Source organism: Callorhinchus milii, unplaced genomic scaffold (genome assembly GCF_018977255.1).
Source record: "Callorhinchus milii isolate IMCB2004 unplaced genomic scaffold, IMCB_Cmil_1.0 Scaffold335, whole genome shotgun sequence".
NCBI classification, from domain to species: Eukaryota; Metazoa; Chordata; class Chondrichthyes; order Chimaeriformes; family Callorhinchidae; genus Callorhinchus; species Callorhinchus milii.
In genome coordinates, this window is record NW_024705076.1 from 18446 (window position 1) to 29768 (window position 11323).

At 44.3% G+C, this 11323-nt stretch overlaps 1 protein-coding gene across 1 annotated transcript; it reads left to right on the forward strand.

The window, feature by feature from the left end:
• The first annotated feature begins 429 nt into the window (after window positions 1-429).
• LOC121852038 (protein FAM114A2-like) lies at window positions 430-10429 on the forward strand. Its single transcript, XM_042346145.1, has 14 exons — window positions 430-540; window positions 878-1310; window positions 1718-1909; window positions 2337-2468; window positions 2624-2757; window positions 2865-2999; window positions 3570-3737; window positions 4993-5131; window positions 5312-5391; window positions 5504-5614; window positions 6490-6629; window positions 7965-8037; window positions 8398-8451; window positions 10316-10429. Exons 1-14 carry the CDS (start codon window positions 430-432, stop codon window positions 10427-10429), a joined length of 2016 nt encoding a protein of 671 aa, XP_042202079.1.
• Window positions 10430-11323: the final 894 nt, after the last annotated feature.

The window sequence follows — 11323 nt, forward strand, 5'->3', positions numbered from 1 at the left end:
TTTTTCACCTCCACGTTTAGATACATGCGTTTAGTTTAGATTATTTGGCGACTATAAATTCCCTTGTGATATAAGCCATTTCGACGAGTGACCACGTGTGGGCAGGTCGCCTCTGAAAAAGAGCTAATAGCTCAAAGGGCTGTACCTGGAATAATAAAAAAAGGAGTTAAGTTAGTGTATACAGTAGTTTTCAAGTGCAAAATAATGTCAAGTGTACGCAGCCAGAGATCTTAAGATATCACTCGATGAAAGTCAGTTGAGGTGGATTCCTTCATGTCTGTTGACATTATCACCGGATGCTGTTTAACATAATACACTGGGCATGCTCACTTGATATTGTATAATCAGTGTTTCTTTTGGTTTGACAAAGTGTTTTTATGTATTTACACTTGTTTTTTTTAGAAACAAACGAAACTTGCAGCTTGAAGGATGGAGGGAGATGAGAGTAAGGTGGACGCTGCTGAGGAGGAGGTTGCAGAAACTGTGGACGTGGAAATGAGTGCCGTTGTGAGCGGCACGGAGGCAGGAGCAGAACCAGTGGTACTCCTACACCATTCTCGGCATTGTGGCATTTCCATAGAGAAGGAGGTCCTGCATATAAATTGTGACGGAGTGGAAGGCTTGTCTCTGTGATCACATTTCATTCTTTTGATCAGACCCTCAATGTTCATTCCAAGATATTAGGTTTGAATAGAATGTGTATTCTGATGTGATGATCAAAGCCCTACATGTTAAGATTTTCACATCATTTATAAATATAACATATCTGAGGCCCTTCTGTTGTTACCCATGCCTTCCTTTGATAACCTATCATGCCTTCGTGATTAACAAAAAATGACTTCATTGATGATAATCATCATCAATTGTGTTCTTTCAGGCAGAAGATTCCAGCTCCACAGGTAGCGGAGAGGACGAGCCTGTGTCAGCCAACCCTGATGGTGTGGATGCCAAGGAGGTTGTCAAGGAGGATGTCAAGGAGGTTGTCAAGGAGGATGTCAAGGAGGATGTCAAGGAGGTTGTCAAGGAGGATGTCAAGGAGGTTGCCAAGGAGGTTGCCAAGGAGGTTGCCGAGGAGGTTGCCAAGGAGATTGCCAGGGAGAATATCAAGGAGGATGTCAAGGAGGATGCAAAAGAAGATGCAAAGGAAGAGGCCAAGGATGATTCCAAGAAGGATGCCCTGAGCACAGCCGACACCAGCGAGGGTCCAGGAGAGACGCAGACAGCTCAGCACCACGCGGAAACGACCAGAACCCAAGCCGGGTTCCCCTTCCCCCGTGGAACCAGACACCCAACCGCAGCCACCACAAGAGGTGCCTGGCATTGTCGATATCCGTCATAATTCCCATTATGGCCTAATCAGTTTTGCATGTTTGGAACATGCACCGGCAGTGTATTTTTGAACGTCCGCTGACGGAAGAGCAGCCATGATGAGAACCAGTAATGTGAGAAGATCTTAATGTCTGAGTGTCCGTGTCTTTTTTTTTATTTGCACAGGTTATCTCTAAAAGATGACTTTGAATATTCTCAGCCTTCTTGTGAGCTCTCGCATGTATTTTACTATCAGTACAGTTGAGACATCGATTGTGTCCTGATAATTGTTTTGTGTGGGAAAACTAAATTCGACTCACCAGCTCACATCGTCTTAACCTTATAATGTGTGTCACAAATCTCAAAATTTCTATCATCGTAGCATTGCATTTTTGCTCGTTCTTTGCAGGCATTAGCTGGATGTATGTTGAACTCTTACGTACTGTGCGAAATAAGTTCAACGTACACACGACCCACAGAATGAATGAATTTGCTGGTGGCTGTGATTTGTTGGTTAGGCTTCTCAAGGAGGGGCTGGGGGTCGTGGGCAGCTGGGGAAAATCCCTTCTTACCTCCGCAACTGCAACAGTCTCCTCCGTTGGTGAGTCTCGCGTTATTTCACAACGTGCACATTTACACCATTTGCATCCAATGTGTGATTTTTTTCAGCAAATATCGTTGAACGTTTCTAGCGGTTTCCTCTAAGTTTTGAAATTTTAGTCGAAAAATAGTTTGAACTAAATAAAAATAAGCGTAAAATGCACTTCATTTAAACCATAAAAGAGTATCCACTTGAAAATAAGATAATTGCCAATTTGAACAAGTTTCAGATGAGTGTAATTATTATTTTTAACTTCAAGGTAAGTAATCCAAGCAGGAGGGAGTGGTGTCATTAGCTTTGTGATGCACTTTAGATAAATGGTCAACTGTGTAAATCATAGGGGAAACAAATATCCATATGAAGGGTATGAGTCTGACATTTCGTGTTTTATGTGACTTTACTCCTGCGCTTGTTACCGTACCTGTAGGCCATGGAATAACACACGTCATGGAAAAAGCCGAAGCTTCTCTGGGCATCCCAACACCGGCTGATCTTTCGGCAGATCAGAAGCAGGCCGAGGATGCTGCAGTGGAGACCACCACCCCACCAAATGAGTCAGGTACCTCGACAAGGAATGTGCTGACTTGCACCATGAGTTCAGTACCATATGTGTCATACGTCACCGTGTGTTGGCCTGTGCATTGACCTACATATTTAATTGTTTTACTCCTGCCAAACCCATAAGAAGTTTGAACTCCTTGGGTTTTCTTACAGCGACGGAGGCAAGCGGCAGCCCTGTGGTGGAAGGGCAAGGGAAACCAGTTTCACCGACGGGTGGGGCGTTCGGCATGCTGTCTAAATACGGTGGCATGACTGCATCCGCGATTACAAATGCTGTGCAGAATACGGTAGCTCATCTCATTTGAAATCCACATCGGTGCATTTTTACACGCCTTGCATTTAGCCCATTGACCGTGTTCAAAATCACGACTCCTTTCTCCACGTGTTGGTGTAGAGCAAGACCGTCATCACTGGTGGCCTCGATGCACTTGAGTTGATTGGCAAGAAGACGATGGACATCTTGGCGGAGGGGGATCCTGGTTTTCGGCGTACAAAGGGTCTTCTGCACAAGACGACCACCCTCTCTCAGGTCAGAGACTCACAGGTGGATGTTGTGGAGGTACTGGCCAGTTGTGGTTAAGCAGTGCCTCATAAATGAAAACTGTAAACATTTTATTAAAACTATAAACTATTTAATTTAATTAGGTAAGGCTCTCACTGAGCTATATAAAACAGAACATAAAAGGTTAAAAAATATTTTTTTTTCAGAAGTGACCTGGCCACAAATGATAGTTCAACGAAGTGGCTTATCATTTGGAAACGTATAGCAGCCAAACACTCGTTAGCGCATGTTTCTCAATGTGTCGGGAACAACCGAGGACGTGGAGAACAATCCACACGACCAAGGGGAGAACATGCAAACTCCAAATATACAGGATTCAGGGTCGGGATGGAACCCACGCCCTCCTTATTTACCAGGCGAGGTAGTTAACATCTCGCCAAAGCAGCGCTCCAAATCATCATCATGTCCTTGTGGCATTACATGGAAAAGAAAGGACACAATGGTGTTAAAGTGAGGTACAGGCAAGGATCTAACTGGATGTTCGCGTGTTTTCAAAGTGTGTTTAATTGCATTGTCATGCCATGTGGTTGACCATAGGTCCTGCGGGAGGCCAAGGAAAAGGAGGAGCAACGTCTGTCTCAGGAAGGTGCGGCCGGGGTGATTGGTGATGGGAAGAAGGCCCACTATGGCCTCCTCTTCGATGAGTTCCAGGGCTTGTCTCATCTGGAGGCCCTGGAAATACTGTCCAATGAGAGTGAGAACAAGGTACATGTGATGCAGGAGCACAGCCACTGTGCGTGTTGTGAGTGTCTGGACATTAACATTTTTAAAATATGCCTAAGAGACACCTACAACAGTTTGTACAAACGTGGTATTTTTGAGTGTGTGGTTTTATTTGTTCTACGTGGTGACATGCATATTATGCTGTTGATAAAACCTTTAAATACAGGTATCCCATGATTTATGAACGTTAAGTTTACGAAATGTTGCGTTCACACAATTGACAAATTGTGGACACTTTTCGATTCACGAAATCGAATTTCCGAAATTTCACACGGCACACGCCATGAGGTCAAACAAGAAGCACCCGGGAGGTTGCATCATCCATCCACGACAGCGTCACGGCACCCCTTCAGTGCGACAGTAATGCATTTCTATTGGCGCGTTTCATGAAAATTGTAATTTTTTTATAAATTTATTTTATTCAATCGCTTTAATATTTATGTTCATTATTATTGTTAAATTGTGAAAAGTGATATAGCTGAATATTTATGTTAGGAGTAGAGTTGGAATGACTGTCTGAAACACATCCCCAATATTTTGTATAAATTAATGGGAAAAACCATTCCGATGTACGAAATTTTGTTCTACGCGTGTTTTTTGGAAGAACGCATTCCTTTCATAAATCGACGGGGGATACCTGTACACAGTAGCATCTGCACAGACTGAGTTGTTGTATGGATTTTGTATAATTATTCGTACAGTAGAACTTATTTGCGAGTCTGTTACCTGCAACTCCTATTATCTGCGGCACCTCTGGATGTGGGACTTCCCCCCCCCCCGCCAACTTCCAAACTGCGGCTGCATCCCTAATGCGAAGCCAGCACTCATTTCTATTATAATTACACATGTGACCTCATTTAAGTGTCAAAAGTATGTTTCGTGATAGTGTACCAAGGACAAATCTGCATTCTATGGCTTACATGGCTTTCGGTAGTAGGACGCTTTATTTGTGGAATGTCTTGCCCCAGGCCGTTAGGGACACTCCGTCAGCCGAGGTTTTTTAAGACCCGTCTGAAAACACATTTACTTTCTCTTGCATATCCATCTGCGTAGAGTTGTTTTACTCTAAGTTTTAATGTTAAGGGTTTTTACTGGGATTGTGTTGTAAAGCGCTGTGAAGCCGTGTGTGAATGGCGCTATGTGCTTTACTTACTTTGGTATCGATTGCATCTTTAAAAACAAATCTCACGGAAATGTCTGCAAGAACTTAAAATGTCCGCTGGTGTGCGCTATGTAGGTGCAGGCCGTGATAGCGGCATTGTCGGGAGAAGACCTGGATCGCACTCGGCATGAGTTGGAGCAGATTAAATCTGCGCTCGCCCTGGAGGAGTTGGACGAAGAGGTGGAGGCCACCGACGAAAAAGGTGCTGTGGTTAGCACCCACAACCGTTTAAAATGTTTTCGTATGACATGGGACTGACTTTCAGTCTCAATTTTACTTATTATAGCCATCATAGTCGACACAAATCTGGAGCTGGGATGTCCCGATTGTTGAAATGATGGAGTATTGGTACGATTATTTGACTAACGCGCACTCCATATGTTTTCAGGAGAAGAGGGCCATGATTTTGTGAACGTCATAACTGAGCTCCTCTTCAGCCTTCACGTTGGGGTCACACCGGACAAACTCAACAAGGTAAACGCCTGCAGGCTGCAGGGAGTGCAGAACGCGTTCAAAGTGATGCCGACGTTGGTTTGTAAAATAAGATGCACACACCTGAGTGGTAAAATTCTCGCGTGTGACTCAGGCGAGAGAAAAAGCGGACACCTGGCTGAGGGAAGTGGGCGAGGAGACTCTGAAGGAGGAGGAGGAGGAGAAGAATGCGGAGGAGAGCCCGAAACAGAAGAAAACCGTGCAGGCAATAATAAGAAACCGACACGAGACAATTAACATTAACACACACACAGTAATAGAAGTGCCACTTTAGTAAACTTGATAAAAGTAGAAGAATCGGCATTGTTGGTGCAGTGCCACGCTAACGTGTAGCTAAACGACGCCTGGCAAATGTCTTGTGCACACGCATCGCATGCAGTCATAATTTCGTCAACGAAATTACTGATGAAGGTTATTTGTCAACAAAGTGTGTTTTGTTTTTATCCAACGATGTCTGAGTGGACAAATCCTCAAGCATGATGATGACTAACACCCAAGCGTAACTGACTTTGACGAGATGACTGGTGAAATTAGCGAGTCTGTATGAAAACATAGACTAAGATAATTTTGTTTATGTAATTCGAGACTGCAGTGCACAGAGGAAGACTGATAATGGTAATTTGCTATATATGTCGGAAATAATTTTTACTCTGATCACTGCCTGTGTGACCTGATAAAACAGGGGTGAGGGGAGGAAGCACGTACCCCTAACGCCCATATTTATTAACCAAGGGTGGACTAACATTTTGACTGCTTTAGATATTTCGATTTAAAGCTTTCGTGACTGCAGGGATTCATCTTCTTGGTTCTTTCGGTAAAGTCACGTAGAAGGGAAATGATAAAATAAAAAATATATTCTTATGTTTTATTTTATTATTTCCCTTCTACGTGACTTTACCGAAAGAACCAAGAAGATGCTTTAGATATATAAGCGAATGGCTAAATCAAAGCTACAGACGCCTAAAAAACTGGACTCAAAATGCACAGCTTATCATCAACTAGCCTATCCCTATGACCGAGACAGCATGCCGGCTCAATTAACGCTTATTGCACCAATGGCTCCGGCCCTGGGTGTTGCAGGACATCCATGGCTTGTGCATCGAGAGCCTGGCGGAGGTGACCGCTCGCTCCATAGAGCAGTTCCACAAGGCCGGGGAGCTCATCCTGCACGGCACGGAGCAGGAGCACACAGCCCTGCAGAGGGCGCACAGCCTCACCAGGCGAGTCCACACGCCGCCGCCCACCCCCTTGCGTGCCAGAGGTCGCAAACGGGTTTTGATTCCTTACCCGTACCCGGCCGCACCAGGGTCGCCAACGGGTACCCGTACCCGGCCGTACCCTACCCGTACCCGGCCGGGTACGGGTAGGGTACGGGTATCGGGTACCTGATTGCAACCTCTGGGATGAAGCCATGTTGCAGGCGCGGGTGGGTTGATTCTAGGAACTTGAATTGTGAGAAGAGACAAGACGTTGGGAAATGCGTGACAAACGGTTACTCACCAGTGACTCACGGCCTACCCGTACCCGTACCCGGCCGCACCAGGGTCGCAAACGGGTACCCGTACCCGGCCGGGTACGGGTAGCCGAGTATTGGGTAGGTTGCGTGCCTCGCGTGGCTCGACAGTGTCACCGCCCCTGTGTCACACGTTCACTGCTTGTTTCAGTGCTTCGTGGTTTGAGCATTAGCGGGTTCCCTGTTTAACAATGGGGCGCGGAAGTATTAGACGCACGTACAAGCCGACTGCTTTCACGATGGACATCAAGGATGTTGTGTGTGTAGCAGGCGCGTGTGCTGGTCCAAATTGATCAAATAGCTTTCAGATTACGCAAATTGGTCAAAACCACACTGCTGTTCCTGTGCCGGTGTTTCAGTGCCGGGACAGAAACGGCAGCACGGCCTGAGTCAACAAAACGCTGCGTGAGCTGTGTGGCTTCGTAGGATCAGCACCTACCGCTCCGTTCTCCCACTCGCCGCCTTTCCCCCACCACACTCCCTGAATGCGGGGTGGGAGTTGAGAAGCAGTCTTACTGAGCATACTTCACCGTATTGATGAGTGTGTGTTGGTGAATGCGGGGAACATAGACATGGTAACATTGAATTACAGGACAATGGATGTTGGCTACACTGCCCTTTTCTGCCCATGCGTTGGCTCACCGTACCTGTTATGCATTGTTGTTGCCCATCCATTCACTATCCGGGCGTATGCTGGGTGATTTGATCATTGGCCTTTACTTATAATGGTGGCAGTTGCCACCGACTCATAATTTCCCTTCAAGTCCTGAAGAAACACCGATTAAAATATCAATCAATTTACCAATTATAGTGACAAATTAACAAGCTGATTTCGCCCCCTCCGTAGACCAGTATTGAACTATGGATGTCGGCGCTGTTATTTCAGATTTTTTACGAGGATTTTTAGATCTCTGGAGTCATTTAGCCCACTTAGTAACGTGTGCAATGTTGTGTACTTTCTTTGCTTCTTTCAGGACAAGTGGTGCATCTATGTCTTGGTGTGCTCACAGGAAAACATAACTGCCATTTTATTTGATTGTAGGTTAACAGTGGTCTTGTGCAAGGAGTTGTCGACGCTTTCAACAAAGTTTACAAACTGCTTGAGCACCGTTGGGGTAAGAAAACATCCCTTAAATTTCGATTTAAAGCTTTCGTGACTGCAGGGATTCATCTTCTTGGTTCTTTCGGTAAAGTCACGTAGAAGGGAAATAATAAAATAATAAAACATTTACATCATAACATACAATTCTCACGATTGTATTTTATTATGTTTTATTTCATTATTTTATTTTTTCCCTTCTACGTGACTTTACCGAAAGAACCAAGAAGAAACATCCCTTACTTTATGAATCACACCAATCTAATAATGGATTTTATTACTTCAGCCATTGTATGACACTCTCTGCCGTTTGAGTCGGTGTCCTTTATCACGATCACTCGCATTCGATGAGTAATGACTTCATCTGTCATCACAGGCTCACGAGAAGTCAGAGGTGCTGAATCCACTCATCACCAGCATTTTCTTGGAGGTAAGCTTACCCCGTGAACATGCACACAGTGTGCGATGCACCGAATGTCCAATTCACCTGTGGCTCCGGCATATAATAGGCATTTATTGTATTCGAATACATTGTTTATAGTAATGAAGAAATTCCTATGGGAGCAAAGTCCACACGATGTTCAATTCAGCTCAATTCCGTGCTGTCTGGTCCCTTTCCTCCATTAAAGATGTGTCTTAGTCTGCAAGAATCCTCACATCACCCCAATGTCTCTTTGATTTCCTCTTGACCTGTAGTGACATAACAAACGCTTCCTCATTTAATCGTTTGCTGCAATCCATGCACCCTATAACAAGGCATTTAATTAAAAGTAGATTTAAAGAAGACGGATCGTTATGGGTGTCTAGTTTAAGGATTTGTACGCTGCCGTGGCCGATGCTTTGCCAATGCTGATCTGACGGTTGTCCAAAAACGGACAAGAATATGCATTACCTTGTGCGGAGTAATACTTTAGCAGCCTAATAGCAGCAGCCTCATGTCGGGTAGGAAAGTGCAATCACGAGTTTTTGCTCATATCTATGCTCAACATTCCGATTATTTAAAACGACTGAAGGGCTGCCTATCAATGGCATGCAATGTCACATCACCCCAATGTCTCTTTGATTTCCTCTTGACCTGTAGTGACATAACAAACGCTTCCTCATTTAATCGTTTTGGGTACAGTAAAAGTCCTCTATTTACGTCGGGTATGCTTCCCGGGAAACCATGAGAATTTGTGCGAAACGACTTAAATATAAACTAAACTTTGTATTTTAGAAAGTAATGCCTCATTGAGTTCTATAGCTCTTTTTCAAAAGTGACCTGACCACATATGAAAGCTCAACGAAGTGGCTTATCACGTGGAAATTCACATCAGCCAAAAACTCTAAATGCACGTTGATTCTAAATGCGGAGAGAAAACCCGGAGGATCCAGAGAAAAAACACGCAAACTCCAAATATACAGCAGGCGTCACGGTCGGGAGCGAACCCATGACCTGATTACCAGGCGAGGTAGTTAACATTTAAATAAATCAGATAATTTATTTCAGTTGGCATATGAATGACTAAAATGAAGTGGACAAAAATAGTAATTTCCAGCACGGTTTTGCCATTCAGTTTTGTTTATTCTCATTTGTCTGTGCATGTGGTCCATACTTGAATTCCCTGTTTGGTCTGCTAATTGATTCCTTACGGAGCAGTTATCTCAAACACCCATTTGTTTTGACACTTCGAGATGTACTACATGGAACACGTGGTATAAATAATAAATTATGATGATAATAATTCACCCAGATACGCGTGATGCCTATGGCCAATCACCCAGGATGCACAAAATCTCATCAGATCTTGGCAGCTATTTGCCGTTGACTTAAGATTATATACATTTTGGATACGTTCCTGGGGGTCATTTTCATACAGAGATTGCTGCGGAGATTGCATGTAAAGAGGGTAGTGAAGCGTACAGTATGGCGATTTGTAAACACAGGCTTGAGCCCTCGCTCGAGGTCGCTGTGGGCGTAGCGCGCCGTCGTCGTTATGCACACGCGGCCCGTACGACTGCATTCTTTCAATTTCACGAAACAATGTAAGTGAAATTTCGATTTAAAGCTTTCGTGACTGCAGGGATTCATCTTCTTGGTTCTTTCGGTAAAGTCACGTAGAAGGGAAATAATAAAATAATAAAAAGAAAACATAATAAAATAATTCTCACGACGTTTCGGCCACAACGCAAGCAGCCGTGAAAATGTAAGTGAATCAACGTAAATAGGAGCAATTTCTCTGAGTTGCCTGTGATGTTTTTTTTCTTTCTCTGCCCACATCCTTTGCTATCCCCAACCTTCACCTACAACGCAGGCCTCAAACAGCACGACGTACATCCAGGATGCCTTCGCACTGTTGCTGCCCATACTACAGGTTTCTCACATTCGGCAAGATGTGGACAGTGCCTCCTCCTCCTCCTTCGCCTAAGGCTGATGATATGCTGAGTTGTAGCACACATCACTCCTGCGGTGTGCCGTCATGCCCCAAGTAAACTATAAAGGGATCAGCGGGAGTTGTGCTCTCTCGTGGACTGAACAAGAATGTGTTTGCACTCACCAGACCTTCCCAGTTCCCCTGGGTTTTTTGTATCACGTCTTGATGCATCGCAAAAAGATTGGCTATCAACGAGGACAGGTGGCATGGATTGCTAACACCTTTGTCTCAGTGTTGAGCCAGCACCTCTGGGATTGGTTCGAATCTCGGGGGGGGGGCCTCGATGAAAGATTAAACCACGTTCTCAAGTACAGCCGGATTTAAGTTCCTGACTGGCATTCTCAAGTGAACTTGCCGGACAAACATCTCTCGTACCTTGCGCTTGGCAAAACGAATGCTATTAAATTAAGAACAAACATCCGCGAAGAAAACCATTACCTTGTTTACATTAAAAAACACTACCATTACCACACCCATTGAAAGTAACGGCACAAAAGTTTGTTGAAAATCCAGTGGTTGGCATTTGCAGGCTTTTGATGTCCCTGTGTATCTTGACTGACTGAGGCCAAATTGATCGGCCAGTGTCAACTTGCCATGAGAGAGGATAATAGTAGGTTTTTACCCTTTTAACTGGTACAAAACTGACACCTTTATTCAAGGCATCATGTTTGCAATGACCACAACACAAGTAGTCAAAAAAGCAAACAAAAAGAAGCAACTCTGATAAGGATGATAACAGTGCATATTATCATCCTTATCAGAGTTGCTTCTTTTTGTTTGCTTTTTTGACTACTTGTGTTGTGGTCATTGCAAACATGATGCCTTGAATAAAGGTGTCAGTTTTGTACCAGTTAAAAGGGTAAAAACCTACTATTATATTTTGCCACT

What these genes read in the sequence shown, in the direction of transcription:
- LOC121852038 (XM_042346145.1), top strand. Translation starts at nt 430, where the DNA reads ATGGAGGGAGATGAGAGTAAGGTGGACGCTGCTGAGGAGGAGGTTGCA. An exon ending in TGCAACAGTCTCCTCCGTTG is followed by an intron (nt 1,910 to 2,336) that starts GTGAGTCTCGCG and finishes CCGTACCTGTAG; the next exon opens with GCCATGGAATAACACACGTC. An exon ending in AGGGCGCACAGCCTCACCAG is followed by an intron (nt 6,630 to 7,964) that starts GCGAGTCCACAC and finishes ATTTGATTGTAG; the next exon opens with GTTAACAGTGGTCTTGTGCA.